Below are 17290 nucleotides of genomic sequence, written 5' to 3' on the forward strand. Positions count from 1 at the left end.
CTCATTATCCCATTTACAAGGAGCAGATAAAAGGTCCAGAGTTCATTTCAAGTGTGCTATTTGCATTTGGAATCTGTTGCTGTCAACTCAATATGAGATCCAAAGAGCTGTCACTATCAGTGAAGCAAGCCATCGTTAGGCTGAAAAAACAAAACAAACCCATCAGAGAGATAGCAAAAACATTAGGTGTGGCCAAATCAACTGTTTGTAACATCCTTAAAAAGAAAGAAGCCCCGGTGAGCTCAGCCACACCAAAAGACCCGGAAGACCACGGAAAACAACTGTGGTGGATGACCGAAGAATTCTTTCCCTGGTGAAGAAAACACCCTTCACAACAGTTGGCCAGATCAAGAACGCTCTCCAGAAGGTAGGTGTATGTGTGTCAAAGTCAACAATCAAGAGAAGACTTCACCAGAGTGAATACAGAGGGTTCACCACAAGATGTAAACCATTGGTGAGCCTCAAAAACAGGAAGGCCAGAGTTTGCCAAACAACATATAAAAAAGCCTTCACAGTTCTGGAACAATGTCCTATGGACAGATGAGACCAAGATCAACTTGTACCAGAGTGATGGGAAGAGAAGAGTATGGAGAAGGAAAGGAACTGCTCATGATCCAAAGCATACCACCTCATCAGTGAAGCATGGTGGTGGTAGTATCATGGCGTGGGCATGTATGGCTGCCAATGGAACTGGTTCTCTTGTATTTAATGATGATGTGACTGCTGACAAACTCAGCAGGATGAATTCTGAAGTGTTTCGGGCAATATTATCTGCTCATATTCAGCCAAATGCTTCGGAACTCATTGGACGGCGCTTCACAGTGCAGATGGACAATGACCCGAAGCATACTGCGAAAGACACCAGAGTTTTTTAAGGGAAAGAAGTAGAATGTTATGCAATGGCCAAGTCAATCACCTGACCTGAATCTGATTGAGCATGCATTTCACTTGCTGAAGACAAAACTGAAGGGAAAATGCCCCAAGAACAAGCAGGAACTGAAGACAGTTGCAGTAGAGGCCTGGCAGAGCATCACCAGGGATGAAACCCAGCGTCTGGTGATGTCTATGCGTTCCAGACTTCAGGCTGTAATTGACTGCAAAGGATTTGCAACCAAGTATTAAAAAGTGAAAGTTTGATTTAGGATTGTTAATCTGTCCCATTACTTTTGGTCCCTTAAAAAGTGGGAGGCACATATATAAACTGTTGTAATTCCTACACCGTTCACCTGATTTGGATGTAAATATCCTCAAATTAAAGCTGAAAGTCTGCAGTTAAAGCACATCTTGTTTGTTTCATTTCAAATCCATTGTGGGGTGTATAGAGCCAAAAAGATTAGAATTGTGTCCATGTCCCAATATTTATGGACTTGACTGTATCACTCTGTGTGTAACGCATCTATATACAATATACAAGTTTAACTTTTTGATTCTCCTAAATTACCCTTTTGAGAAAATGGAGACTTGTATTGAACACATTGCTACCCTAATTTCTCAACTATTTCATGTCTTGAGTCTTTCGGAAGGGTGGTAAAAACAGAGGGCTAAACAACATTTTCAACCCCCTCCCACTGTAAAATAACAGCTGGATAGGGCTGTTCAAATGCCTGGTCGTAAAACAGACTAAAAGTAAATCTGGCAGTACAGACAATAAATTTTACCCGGTTCTTGAAGAACCTGCCCAAAAATTCACTCCATAGGTAGCCCTGTTGTGACCCTCTTGTCAAACATCGAAGGAGTCAGGCAGAAAATTGTTGGCCGAACAACAGCTGCATCCAATTCGATCCAGGCACTGCTCCAGTATTCTGACAGCCGGTGGAGCCATCTGTCAAAATACAATAGCTGCAGCAGGAGATTCATCTACACGTGCAGTTTAGCTTAGATGAAGGAATCTGTTTAAGTGGTTGTAAAGGTTTTTTATCCTAACACATTCGATGCATTAAGATAAAAATCTTCTGTGTGCAGCAGCCCCCCTCATACTTACCTGAGTTCCCTCTTGGAATCAGCAATGTTGCAGAAGTGTCCCGGCTGCCCGGGACTTTCCCTCTTGATTGGCTGAGATGGCAGTACATCGAAATTGGCTCCTGCTGCTGTCAATCAAAGTCAGTGAGCCAATGAGGGGAGATAAGGGGTGGGGCTGAATAGCCCCTCCGCATCTGCATGGACACAGAGCAGCTGCTCCGGTAGGGTGCCCCCATAGCAAGCTGCTTACTTTGGGGGCACTCAACAGGAGGGAGGGGCCAGAAGCGCAGACAAGAGACCAGAGAACAGGAGGATCTGGGCTGCTCTGTGCAAAACCATTACACAGAGCAGGTAAATATAACATACTAAATCTGAGACTTTAGTATCACTTGAAGACCACAGGCTGAATGAAAATTTCTATGATTGTATGGCTGGATTAACCACTTGAAGACCAAGCATTTTCTGGCACTTTTTGTTTACATGTGAAAACCATTTTTTTTTTTGCAAGAAAATTACTTTGAACCTTGAAACATTATATATATTTTTTTGAAGCAGAGGCCCTAGAGAATAAATTGGTGGGTTTTGCAATTTTTATGTCGCATGGTATTTGTGCAGTGGTTTCTCAAATGCAATTTTTGGGAAAAAATACACTTTTTGTATGCAAAAACACAAATACATAAGCCAATTTTTTTGTAAAATATAAAAGATGTCATGACGAGTAGATACTAAACGCTTTAAAATTGCGCATGCCCACACAACGGCAAAAAACTGCATGAATTTTGCTATTCACATTTTAAAAGCCTTTACAGGTTATCACTTCATATCTACAGAGGTCTGGTGCTAGAACTACTGCCCATGATCTGTCAGCGATACCTCACATGTGTGCGGGACGACTCACATATGGGCACACACATTCCACTTTGCATGCTAGCACGGGGGGGGGGGGGGGGGAGGAACTGGGAACTTAAAATTTAAAAAAATATATTGCTGTCACAAGCAATGTAAACATCCTTTTGACAATAGGCATTTCACAGGTACTCTTTATGGAGGGATCTGGGGTCAATAAAGACCCCAAATCCCTCCTTTGCACTTGAAAGCATTCAAAACGCCAAGGTCGGTACTTTTGAATACCATCTGGCGTTCTATTAGAGGACTTTCACAAGTCACATTACCTGACAAAACCTCAGACCCATTATGCAGCTTAACCCCTTCATGACCAAAGGTAAAACAAACCTGAACACCCAGAACCAATTTTGCAACTTTGACGCATTTGTAAAACTGTACACATGATCGCAACTACATTGTGTATCCAGGTGGATTATACCTTTTTTTTTCCAAGACAAATTGGGTTTTTATTTTTTGGTAAAGGATATCTTTCTCCCCGATGCGGTCACGTGACCTGTGACAGAGCGCGTAGGGCGGAGCCTAAGGATAGTGGATGGGAAGTATGAATATTTTACACACATTGAGACATCCCTGTACTCTCCTACAAGCACATTGATTTTAACTATATTAGAGTGCGGTTTTTATGCAAAGTGGTTTTATCAAAACACTACACTATTGGAGGACACTTTTCTCCCCTTTCTTTACATATCACTGGGGCCAGATAGTATGTTAGTTTGCATATGAGGTTATCTTAACCACTTTCAGACCGGAAGGATTTTCCCCCTTAATCACTTAAGCCCCAGCCCTATTTCGGACACTTTTTGTTCACAAGTTAAAATCATTTTTTTTTTCCTAGAAAACTACATAGAACCCCCAAACATTATATATATATATTTTTTTAGCAAAGACTCTGGAGAATAAAATGTCGGTCATTGCAATATATTTTGTCAAGCGGTATTTGCGCAGCGGTCTTTAAAACGCAATTTTTTTGGAAAAATTACGTAAACACACACATTTCACTGCATTTAAAAAATACTAAACAGTAAAGTTAGCCCATTTTTTTTGTATATTGTGAAAGATGATGTCACGCCGAGTAAATAGATACCCAACATGTTATGGTTTAAAATTGTGCACACCCACGGAATGGCGACAAACTACGGTCAATAGAAATCTCAATAGGTGACGCTTTAAAATTTTTTAACGGTTACTAGTTTAGAGTAAGAGTGTAGCTCTTTTTTTTTTAATTATTGCTCTGGCAATCGCGGCGATACCTCACATGTGGTTTGAACAGCTATTCCATTCGCGGCTCGACTTCAGTATACGTTTTTTTTAGTGCGCGAGCCAACGGTGACGGGGGCGGCTAAAATTTTTCTTTTCCTATTTTCTTTTTTTTTTTAACTTTATTACAGGTTTAAAAAAAATAAATAAATAAATCTGATCACTTTTATTGCTGTCACAAGCAATGTAAACATCCCTTGTGACACCAATATGCAGTGACAGGTACTCTTTATGGAGGGATCGAGGGTCTAAAAGACCCCAACCCCCTTCACTACACTTTCATGTATGCAAAATGCCGAAAACTGCATTTTGGCATACAACCGTTTTTTAAATCTGCCGCCTTTTGCAGCAGAGTAACCCGGAAGTGACGTCATGGACGCCGCCTCCGGGTTACGTCATCGGAGACCCGATTGAAGCCGCTTCTGGCTTAGATCGGGACTCCATCCAGCCAGCAGACGCGCCGGCTGGGTGCTTGGGTCTCCCGGTGGGACGGGAGGCCCGGGCAAAGTCACGGAAGACGGCGGGAGGGGGGGGGGGTGGGTAAGCGACGCTGTATCCAAATAAAATTGATGTCCTTTTTTTCCCACAAATAGAACTTTATTTTGGTGGAATTTGATCACCTGTGCATTTTTTTTTTTTTGCGCTATAAACAAAAAAAGAGCGACAATTTTGAAAAATATTTTTCACATTCTGCTATATAACATTACCAAAAAAAATAAAAATTGAAAAATCAAAATTTTTTAAAATATTAGGCCAATTTGCTTTCTACTACATATTTTTGGTAAAAAAAAAAAAAATCGCAATAAGCGTATTTTGATTGGTTTGCGCAAGAGTTATCGTGTACTAACTAAAGGAAAAATTTCATTTTTATTGGTTTTTTTTTACTAGTAATGGCGCCGATCTGCGTTTTTTTGCGGGACTGTGACATTGCGGCGGACAGATTGGACCCCTAACTGACATGTTTGGGGGGACCAGTGACATTACTACAGTAATCAGTGCTAAAAATATGCTCTGTTACTGTAATAATGACACTGGCAGGGAAGGGGCTCACCCTGTTGGTGATCAAGGGGTTAAATGTAAGCCTAGGGGGAGTGATTCTAACTGTGGGGGGGGCTGGTCTTGTGAAATGATCACAGAGACATGTGATGCTATATAGCAAGATCGCATGGTCTCTATGATCATTGCAGGCAGGAGGACGGATGGCTGTGTTTACATCAGCCGTCCGTCCTTCTCTGTCAGCGGGGAGAGATCGAAGGTGTCAGGCAGCAATTGGAGGCACCTGACACACGCGCTAGCTTCCCCGCCGCTGTTGAGCGGGGGCGCGCCACCGGCAGTGTGCGCTCATCCGCTAGCTGCTCCCAGGCAAGTGACGTACTGATACGCGACTTTGCCTGGGAGAGAAACTCTGCCGACGTTTATATAAAGTATACGGTCAGCAAGTGGTTAAAGGGACCATTACCAAATATTACCTGGCTGAGTCCTATGGGAGATCAAGTCACCCTAGAACAGTGGTTCTTAACCTGGGTTCGATCGAACCCCAGGGGTTCGGTGAGTCAGTCTCCGGGGTTCGGCGGGGGGGGGGACAAAGGGGCAATTGCTCCCCCCGAGAAAATATTACTGATTGTGAGGCCGAGCGCACCCCGGGAAATCAGAGCTGCGGTCGGGACAACTCACAGCCATTACACATAGACACTTGACATTCCGCCCCCTGTACCTCCCCCAGCAGGTTTCCAGCCTATCTCCTGCAGGCTGCTTGCTGCGTGAGTGGGCGGGATGGGGATGTACCTGACCACGGAGATCGCGCCCGCCTGGAAGAGGGAAGTGTGAGCAGATGAGCAGAGGGAGCCGAGTGAATGTTCCTGGAGGTAGGCTCAGCTAGCTGTACATGGTGGATTCGTTTACAAGGACCTCTATGCTACGTCTGCTGAGTTACTGCAGCTTAGCATAGAGGTGCTGTTAGCTGACAGATGGAAATGCATGTCCTTTTCATTTAGCTCAATAAAGCATTGTGAATACCCCCCTGGTGTGTGCCCTCCTGATACCCCTTGGAATGATCTCCCAACACCTCCCCCCAATGTGTGCCCTCCTAACACCCCATGGTATGCCCTCCAAACACCTCCCCAAAGTGTGTTCCCTCCTGACACCCCATGCTATGTCCTCCCAACCCCCCCAGTGTGTGCCCTCCTGATACCCCATGGTATGCCCTCCCAAACCCCCCCCCCCCCAGTGTATGTCCTCCTGATACCCCATGGAATGCCCTCCCAACACCTCCCCCCAGTGTGTTCCCTCCTGACACCCCATGGTATGTCCTCCCAGCCCCCACAGTGTGTGCCCTCCTGACACCCCATAGTATGCCCTCCCAACACCTCCCCCCTCAGTGTGTTCTCTCCTGACACCCCATGGTACGCCCTCCCAACCCCCCCACCCCAGTGTGTGCCCTCCTGACACCCCATGTTTTAATGGTTTTGTTCTTAATGGTTTTGTTTTTTGAGATACAGTCGCCAACACTTGCAGGGAGGCCCCAGCGAGATTTGAACTCGCGACCCCTGGTTTACAAGACCAGTGCTCTAACCCCTGAGCTATGGAGCCTTTTTTTTTTTTTATGGTTTTGTTCATTTTGAGCGCCTATGTATAGATATATACCTATGTTTTGAATTTGAAAAAATCATATTTTATTTTTTCAATTAAGAAGGGTTTGGTGAATGCGTATATGAAACTGGTGGGGTTCAGTACCTCCAACAAGGTTAAGAACCACTGCCCTAGGAGATAGGAGGAGTGAGCGACTTGGCATAACATCCACAGGGACCACTTGGAGACTTGAGACACCTTCTGGGAACAATACACGCACTTTCTAACCTTACATGTAATGTGGGTCAACTAATTAAGGGGAGTTTAATGTGAGCACAATGGTGATGGGGAAAAAGGTGCAAGAAATGCATGTGGAGGAAGTAAAGCATAGAAATTAGTTGGTAAATCTTCACAGATAACACATGAACTGGTTTTATTATTCCTTGAGGATTATGGACTCTGTTATGGTCACTTGTTTATTTGAATTTTTAGTACTGTTTGTGTCATTTAAATTTACTTATGTAATTATTGGTTACTTGATGCTTGTTTACAATGGATATAGGCAGCGCATTTGCAGTAACTGATCTCCTGAATTCTTTTATATTATCAAAGGAAAACTGGCCCAGAATGGTAAAAAAAAAAAATGGATTTTTGTAAGAACTTACCATAAAATCCTTTTCTCTGGAGTAGATTGACAGACGCAGCTCTTATGCTTCTTATAACATCGTCTGAGGAAGGAGCGTTGTGCGCATGCTCCGAAACGCGTTATGTCATCAAAGGTCGACAAGTGGCTTACCGCCGTCTCCGGTCTGATCATGCTCCCCCATTGGACTCCATTGAGGCGGCGTCATCTCCCGGCTGCTGGTCCGGCCATGAGGAGGAAGCGCTATGCCACGGGGTAGAGTAACTATCAGGAGAAGCCCTTGCCTAATTCTAATGTAAGTGTGCTACGTTTTGTGAAAATAAACCTTGATTGCATTACTGAGTGGCGCCTGTCTTTTCTTGTTCACATGTGCCAGCGGGATCTCGGCTTTTGCCTGCTCACAGTGCTGCCCTCAGGAACCAACCTTGGACTTTTTTCTACATTTGGATTCACTTCACCTCATCCCATCAACATCCTAGTGCGGGTCCCATCTGTCGGCACAAGCGCCCAACACACCTTTTTTTATAACATAGGGCTATGCTGCCCCCTACAGGAGTAGTACTAGGCAGGAAAAAAAAAATTCACTGATACGCCTACAGGGGCTGTCCTTAATTCACCGCATAACCCCACACACACTCTGCCACAAGCCAGTTTCGTAGCAAGCAGTGAAAAAGAAGACACAAACCATTTTTTTTAACCTGCAAAGGCAAAATTTATAATGTGCCAGTATGCATCGCATATTCGTACCTTAAAATGAAGCCCTCCAGTGGCACGCTGCCACCGCTGACAGGGCTCCATCTTCACCCGGACTTCCTTCTGGGTTTGCAGGCTTCGGTCCTTTGATTGGATGAGACAGGATTACGTCACTCCCGTGCATGTGCGCAGGGGCCATTGTTCAGGGCACAGGGCTCTTAAGGAATGACAAGGCATGCCGTTCCTTCAGAGCTCATGCGCCGGTAAAGTCGCCAGCAGCTTCACAGGTAAAAATCCTCAGAACGGTGCATGTTTAGGAGATATTTACTGTACCTATAGGTAAATATGTCCATGGGAGTTTACTCCCACCTTAAAAGATACTGACACTAATTTAAGCGAAAAAAAAAAAAAGACATACCTAAAATACACTGACCCTGACCTTTAACCCCAACCTTTGACTCTTATCCCCGACACTGACTTACATCAAGTCTTGATCTAGCTATTTTTTTCTCTCTTTTTTTTTTACACACAGTTGTTTACATCCTTCTCCCCTGCAAGGAGAAAAAAATTCAATGCATCTTTCTCTCTATTTATGGGAGAAAGAAAACCCAGGGGCGAGCTCTGCACAGTGACTGATCATTGTGATCCCCTACTGAGGAATTCGAGAGCTTACAGCCTATGACGCAACGCGTATAGGGGGGTGGAGACTCGGCAGCCAGCACAGGACGCGGTCCTGTCTTGTTTCACATTACCCGATAAGCCCGCACATATATATACGTGCAAGACTTGTGAGTGTACCTTGTTTTACTTTTTGCCTAATAAATCCATTTTAAAGCAGAGAGCTTTAGATTCTCTTTCCCTCTTCTTTCCATAATATGTGTATCGAGCATGGGAAGCAGGAGACAAGCTGATTAACAAACCCCATATTGTCTCAAAGAAACCCCAGGATACGGTGGCATGACCCTTTACCTCCCCATAGGGGAACAGTCGCTTTTGGCCTGGTGGTAAAACACAGGTCAGAATATGAGGCGAGAGGCCATCCGTATACGGTGGAGGGATCAAGAGCACTCTTAATTAACCCAGTAATCACTTGAGAACTTTTGGGACATTGAAGAGACTCTGATATTGTTGGATGCACTATATGGATTGTTATATGCTTATATTTTACAAGTGATGCAACATTATGAATTGTTAACACTAGATGTTCAAATTACACCATAATAGCACTTTATGTAATCAAGCACTGTATCATTTGTTTGGATTATTAGCACATGGTAACCACCTTTATGGTGTGTAGAGAGTGTTGTGTGAATATACCCAGGGCCGGATTAAGAGCATCATGGGCTTGGTGCTGAGGATTTTGAAGGGCCTTAAGGGCCGTGCCTTGGCATGCACCCAGAGGAGGAAGGGTGCAGCCATGCATGCCTAATTCAACATGGGATGCTGTCTCTGAAGCCCATAAACACATCCATGCATCGGCAACTGTCCCTCCTTGTCCGGCCTTCGTGCTGTGTGGGGAGGTCCTGAGAGTGCTGCCTGGGGAAGCGAGCATAGAAGCCAGACTTCTGTGTTTACAAGTGACAGAAGAGCGGTAACAGTGAATATGGCCAACCCGGGGCCTATATAAAAAGGTAGGGGCCTGGAGCTGCAGCTCCAATAGCCCCTACGTTAATCTGGCCCTGAATATACCATTCACTACCCATACGCCATAATTGTCGGTTTTTATACAGCAATCAGTACTTGCACTATTGGCACTAGAATAGCACCTTTATTAATTGAAGCACTTTATTAGAAAAATTAGAATAGCGCCTTTATTTAAGCACTTTATTATTGTTGGATTTGATTGTCAACTTAAGATGTGTAGTGATGAACATATGAGGCTATAGCAGCTACGACCAATTAATTTATTTGTTTTTCTATATAGAGTTGGATTTCAGATTTAAAGTCGCGCTGACAAGCATACAATATTTTGATCATTGTGATAGCCAATCAGAGTCCATCACAGGAATCAGAAGACTGGGAACTGGAGTTAGTAAAAGTTCTGGGGCTCTCAGTGAGAGAGCACTTCTAGCACAAACACAAGAATGCATATATGTGGCGTCCAGATTTAAGACCCACCTCCTGGGCACCGCATATATGCATTACTGTGTCGTTCTGGGTTTAATACAAAGAGACAAAGAAAGTATCATCATGATGAGTTTAATGGCAGAGTTTGGATTTGGAAGTAATAATTAAGCAGTATCCCTGTAAGCACTGAACAATGCTTGATTCCCTTACATGTCAAACAAATAAAACAATGAATATTAACATTGGCGGTAAAAAGTGGCCCCCAATCCACAGCGTCTACTCTTCTGTCGAGTCCTTCTTGCTGGTCTCCTGTCCCTCGAACACTGGATATTTTTTCTCCACATCCGCCCATGTCAGGCAACCGTTTGCTAAATCTCGGACGATTCCAGGGAGTTCAGATATCTACATAAGAAAAACATTGAGGTTAGGGCTGCTTTCACACTGATCCATTTTTCTTCTGCTTTTGGGTTAACGAAAGTGAAAGAAAAATGTGTGACCGTGTAATCCTTTGGAACTCTTCACAATGTAAAACGTGGGAAAATTTCCGCGCTAATTATGAAAGAAAAAATAATTGATAAGTTAGATAATAAACTGTGATCAATGTGAAAGCAGCACACATGAGATTCATAGAAAAAATCCCCAAAACAATAGTAGTAGAATATGTGTAGCGCTAACAAAATTAAAGTGCTATAATTAAATACTCATATAGAATTCAAATACTCATATAGAGCCCCTGATGACGTCAAACGTGTGACGAAACCAGTCGGGCGACATCGGACGTGACGAGACCACACCCCCACTAGCCGGCTTTTCTCTGATGATAGCCGCTGCACTGATACCATATACATGCTGTATGATGACTTCTAATATGTGAGTGCATATGCCTTTGATTTTAATAAATTTAGTGTTTTTATGGAATTACACTATGTTCCTGTTACCATTTTTTATGTGCCATCGATTGCTTTTTGATTGCAGAATATCTATCGTTTAACATTGGAGGAGTGACATCTGGTGGAGTTCTTTGGTTATTACATCAAGCCTGCATTGGTCTATCCATTCATTTGGGTGACCCATACATTCTGGTAAGCTGCCAACCTGCTTACTTGGTGACCCCTTTTTCCTGGTGTGGCTCCTCCTTCCTTTCACCTTACCCCAGGCTCCGGGTTCTACCTGTTGGGACTTGCGGTTCCTTTGGAAATCCTTGGCACTCAAATATTGTGTTTTTTTTTTCACTTGTGTTGGACACTTGATTATATATTCACATATATTCCTTCACATGGACTATACCTGTTTATATCACTGATTTTTTTGTGTACAATGATTTGAATTCTATACGATTATTTAATTATAGCACTTTAATTTTGTTAGCGCTACACATATTCTACTACAACTCTTCACAATGATCTGTTGGGGCTTTGCTGCGTTTAGTAAAACCCTGCATGCTGCATATGTTTGGTGTGGTTTTTTACGCATCAAAAACACACCCGCGGTTGCATTTTGGATGTGGTTTGTGAGTCACAAGTCCTGTGAAAAACGCACTGTAAACGTGGAAAAAATGCATATGCGTTTTTACCGCATTGCTGCTATGGATCAGTGTAAAGTTGCCCTTACATCCCTACAACTAAGGGATGGTTCTTGCCATGCCATGATGTAGAGAAGGGGCTGGATGTATTTTACTTCCAGTGACAGTCCAGGTTATTGTTCAAATATACACAAGCTGCCATCACTGACCTCCTAATAATGCCAGGTTTTGGCTGCCTCTTTTCCAGTAAGGAAAGGTATTGATCCTCGGCTTGCCTAGGCGGACCATGCGCAAGTGGGAGTGGGTACCTGTCAAATCTAGGAAGCTGCTCTCCCGCAAAAAAATGACATGCCAAATGTGGCATGTCAGGGGGTCAGCAGTAGCATTTGCCGACTGCCTAACTACTATCTACGTCGGCAGTCAGCCCCTCACAGGCAAAGTGATGTAGTACTACGTCGCTAGCCTGTGAGGCTCTAGGGAGCGAGCGCGCGCCGCTGGACGCGCGCTCCCATTCCCGTTCGATCACGGACCCCCCCGCGCGTGTGAGCGGCGGAGCCGCTGTCTGCCGGTCACTCGCGATCGTCAGTTAAAGGCAGGTGGCTAATGTAAACAAAGCCGCCTGTCATTCTTCCCTGTGTAACAGCAGAGATCATTTGGTCTTGCTATGTTGGACCGTAGATTTCTGCTGTTACATGAAAAGCCACATCCAATCACAGTTAGAATCACGCCCCTAGGGACACACTTAACCCCTCCTTCTCCAATAAAGCTAACCCCTTCCCTGCCAGTGTCATTTTTACAGTAACAGTTCATATGTATAGCACTGATTACTGTAGTAATGTCAGTGGTACCCCCAAAAGTGTAAAAAATGTCAGTCAAGGGTCCGATCTGTCCGCCGCAATGTCGCAGTCCCGCAAAAAAAAAAAATCGCAGATCGCCGCCATTACTTGCCATAACAAAAATGACAAAAATCTTTCCCGTAGTTAGTAAACGCAATAACTTTTGCGCAAACCAATCAAAATACGCTTTTTGCGATTTTTTTTACCAAACATATGTAGCAAAAAACAAATTGGCCTATAATGTTAAAAAAAATAGATTTTTACATTTTTGGGGGGAATTTCATATAAAAAAAAATGTGAAAAATATTGTTATTTTTGCAAAATTGTCGCTCTTTTTGTTTATAGCGCATGATCAAAAAAATCGCACAGGTGATCAAATACCACCAAAAGAAAGCTCTGTTTGTGGGAAAAAAAAGGACGTCAATTTCATTTGGGTACAGCGTCGCATGACCGCGCAATTGTCCGTTAAGGTCACGCAGTGCCGAATCGCAAAATAGGCCCTGGTCAGGAAGGGGGTAAAATCTTCCGGGGCTTAAGTGGTTAAAGCCGAAGTTCCACTTTTGGGTGCAACTCCGCTTTAACAATTCTTAGACAATGATGGCTATATTTGTTTTCTTTTTAGGCTTGCTTTCCTTTATTTTCACCTGGCAATCTCGCCAGTATGTTATTTTTCAATGGACCTTAGTCTCGGTTCACACTTGTGCGATGCGGGAAGGCTGCGAATTTGCAGCCTGTTCTCGCATCGCATCCGCACATCTGGCAGTTCACACTGCCATATGCGATACGCAGGGGGTGTAAATTAAATGTTAACGACACCCCCAGTTTGATCGCATATCGCAGTGCGATCTGACAGTTCGTACAGGATAGGATCGCACAAGTGTGAACCACGGTGCGATCCGATCCTGATGCGGCTGAAAAAAAGGGTCATGTGCGTGTTTGGTGCGGATACAGTGCGAATTCAGCCATACAAAGTGTATGGCTGAATTTGCATCCGCACATCCGATCGCATGTAATGAAGGAGCAGTGCGCTCCGAATTACATGCGATCGCCGCAGCCGCAATAATGTGAACCGGCACTTAGTGTCCTACAGATGTAGCAGTTTGTTAAAACAAACCATTAAACAGGTACAGGGGTCTGCTTGTATGTAAATCCTTCATCCAAAAAAGTGAAAAAAAAAAAAAAAAACTTTGCTGTCACTGCTTACAAAGTGTTAGCCGACATTTGGCTGGAAGTTTGTATTTAAATCTGTTAGTACATCCAACACTCCCCTTCCAGCCAGATTAACAATGCTGCTGTCCAAAGGGGTTTATTTTGCTCCTTCGTCCAGAATGGGGGCACTCTAATACAGGAGGTGTGTTACTGGCCAGATCGCCAGGTAAAAACAGAGGAGAAAAGAGCCTACAAAAAAGCCACCACATCTAATGATTGGTAAGCTGCAATATATTACATTTTTGGTTTTGAGTTTAATTCCGCTTTAATGCAGTATAACAGTTAACACTTTGCTTTTGCAGCAGCTGCAAGTGTGACATGCTCATACCTCGGCTCGGATCTGCCGCATGGAGTCCCGGTCTCTAAGTGTTGCGGTGTGTGGCGTGCGATTCACTGTATCGAAGTCTATTGTGATACCAAAGGCTACACCGATCTCATCTGTCCGGGCGTAGCGGCGGCCGATGGATCCAGAGGAGTCGTCCACTTTGTGCGACACTCCATTCTTGGTTAAAGCTTCAGCTGCACATAAAAAGATAAGTCAGGGATTTTCCATCAGAAATCAGAGACCAACCAACTGAGATAAATTATGTAAATTATGTACACTAAATTAAGACAATCAAGTTTATATATTATAAATATAAATTATGAGTTAATTTAATTCAATAATGTACAATCATTTACAAAATGACACTATATCCACTTCTGGACCAGGCCTTTTTATGACACTTCCAGAGGTCTAGGGCTCAAATTTTTGCTCTCGCTCCAACGATCACGGCAATACCTCACAAGTGTGGTTTGAACACCGTTTACATGTGGACGGGACTTGCGTATGCGTTCGCTTATGCGCGCGAGCTAATGGGGATGGGGCGCTTTAATTTTTTTTTCTATTTATTTTATCCTTTATTTTTACACAGTTTTAAAAAAATATATTTTTTGATCATTTTTATTCCTATTACAAGGAATGTAAACATCCCTTGTAATAGAAATAAGCATGACATGGTTTTTTTAATGTGAGATCTGGGGTCAAAAAGACCTCACATCTCACACCTACACAAAAAAAAAAAAAAAGTAATTTTTTCATGATGAAAAAAAAAAAAAAAAAAAAAAAAAAAACGGGCTGTTTAAATCTGTTCCTAGGAAGTAAAGTATGACGTCGCTCCGGTCCTCCAAGGCCATAGTGTTGAGTGAGGGCCATCTTGCCCTCCCTCGACTTCCTGAGGGGACAGCGGACCAGATAGTTTTCCCCGCTGCTGACGGGTCCGGTAAGCAGGGAAAACGACGAGGAATCGGCAGGGGGGGTGATAAGCGTGATCCCGTGGTGAATCTGCTGCTGGGACTACCTTTATGTTAAAGCGGATCGCACGCTGTTTAAAAAAATACCGGGGTTATGGCAGCTATCCGGTATTTAATGCCAAAGTACTGACGTAAATACACGGTGGGCGGTCCGTAAGTGGATATTATACAAATGTGACAAATCCTTGTGGGCTATGATCACAAATAGTTGCATGTCCCTCTATTTCTGGCAATGCCAGGTGGAACCACAAGGGTCAATATGTCGATGTTCCAAGACTACAAGTGTCAGTATGTCATTATGGGATCTCAAGTGTCAAAATCTTTCTTTGGGACGTGGATCGTTTTCCTGGAACCCTGGGTGCCATTGCATTGCTATCAGTGTATAATTATCCTGGGACATCAAATTTCAGTGAATTATTCTGGCACTGCAAGTACCTTTGTCATCACTATAGGACCCCAGCCGTCATTGTATTATAATTCAAGAAACACTGAGAGCTGGAATTCCAGAAGATGATGCACGGACTCCTGGGATTTCATAGTGATGAAACGTAGAAGGGGTCAGTGGGTCATGGTTCTGGAACCCCTAATGTCTGCGTCATTCCTTTCTCAACACCCAAGTATCAGCAAATCATTGCCCTGGAATACAGAGTCTGGGTTTGCAATAAGGAACGCACCAAAAGCAGAACGTATCAAAGAGAAACGTCACCCCAACCCAGATCAACTAAGGCTTTTATGCACTGATGCTACCCTCCACTTTTTTTGACTTGTGGCAGGGAAAGTTGCACGGTCTGCATCTTTTTAGATGCAATTTCCTATTGGGAGTTTCTCACCAAAAAATGACATTTTTGTTGCAGGGGATGCCTGAAATTTGACTTGAGCCTTAAAGCGGAGTTCCGCCTCCACCTCCAAAAATTAAAAGTCAGCAGCTACACATACTGTACACATACTGCAGCTGCTGACTTTTAATATTATGACACTTACCTGTCCTGGAGTCCAGCGATGTCGGCACCGCAGCCGATGTTTCCATCGGCTGTCGGGTGCTGCCGCCGCCATTGCCTATAAGGGAACCCGGCAATGAAGCCTTGCGACTTCACGGGCGGGCCCTACTGCGCATGCGCAAAGCGGATTGGCTCGGCGGCGGGGGAAGGAGCAGGGGGCCAAACCTCTAAGGGACGATGCCGCCTCCCGGTAGTGAGGAAGGGTACCTTTCAAAAACAGGTACCCGTTATTCCCCGCCCCCTGAAAGGTGCTAATTGTAGCACCAGGGGGGGGGGGGGGCGCGTAGTTCCACTTTTGGGTGGAACTCCGCTTTAAGTGCAGACTTCTAGGAAAATCAGTGAGCTAATCACACAAAGCAGGAAATTATGTTTCGGGGGGGGGGGGGGGGTTCTGTACGCATTCTGTGTACAGAAGACCTCCAGGCGGCCATATTGCATTTTCAGAAAATTACAGCAGCTGCAGATTGAAAAGGAAAGGTCATTTTTTTTTTTATACAATTCAATTTGCAATTGAATATGCTATATTTTTTCGTTATTTGCTATTTTTTCCCCCATGAAAGTGGAGTTATCCTTTAAATCTTATGCTAGCTGGTTACGAATACAGAGCCTGTCCCCACATACTGCCAAGGGCAATCTCTTAGCTCTCTACTCCTGGTATAAAGTCTACCTTGCTAGGATATGTAGTAGTAGTAGTAAAAGCGCCTTTTTTTGTTTGCCATTCCTAATCAAGCACAAAAGTAATAGACCAAATGCATGCAGTAAACTTACATAATTCCTTCACGAAAGGAATGAATTCCTGATTCTGGCTCAGCGGGAGTACTGAACACTTGTATGGTGCTACAATGGCTGGAAAGCTGAAGAACTACAATGAACAAGAAAAAAAAAAAAAAAACATTTATAGCACATTCACCACTTACAAACCACATAGGGCATCTACAAAAACAGTGTTTTCAACTAAAGAAAATCGCAAAATCTACGGCCTGCCTTACAGTGATATTAAAAATTATTTATTATTTTTTTTTTAAATAAAAAAACATGTGAAACTTACCTGCTCTGTGTAATGGTTTTGCACAGAGCAGCCCCAATCCTCTTCTTTTTGGGGTCCCCAGTAGGCGCCCATGGCCCCACCCTCCTACCAAGTGCACCCAGAGCAAAAGGCTTGCTGTGGGGTCAACAGAGCAAGCTTACTCCAGAGCTGCTGTTCTACAGGTCCATCCAGACACAGAGCGGCAGCTCGGCCCCACCCCTCTCTCTTCTCATTGGCTCACTGGCTGTGATTGACAGCAGCAGGAGCCAATGGCTCCCGCAGCTGTCTCAGCCAATGTGGAGGGAGAGTCCC

At 43.9% G+C, this 17290-nt stretch overlaps 1 protein-coding gene across 1 annotated transcript in view; it reads right to left on the bottom strand.

Annotated features, from left to right (window-relative positions):
* Nucleotides 1-10209: 10209 nt before the first annotated feature.
* Nucleotides 10210-17290, bottom strand: part of GARS1 (glycyl-tRNA synthetase 1) — a 127883-nt gene continuing 120802 nt past the window's right edge. Inside the window, exons 15-17 of the mRNA XM_082259058.1 lie at nt 16720-16813; nt 13989-14179; nt 10210-10495 (exon numbers count right to left, since the gene is read on the bottom strand). Coding sequence (XP_082115184.1) covers nt 10370-10495; nt 13989-14179; nt 16720-16813 — 411 coding nt within the window. The 3' untranslated portion in view covers nt 10210-10369. The remainder of the gene's footprint in view (nt 10496-13988; nt 14180-16719; nt 16814-17290) is intronic.

Source organism: Pelophylax lessonae, assembly GCF_965119305.1.
Source record: "Pelophylax lessonae genome assembly, chromosome: 5".
NCBI lineage: Eukaryota > Metazoa > Chordata > Amphibia > Anura > Ranidae > Pelophylax > Pelophylax lessonae.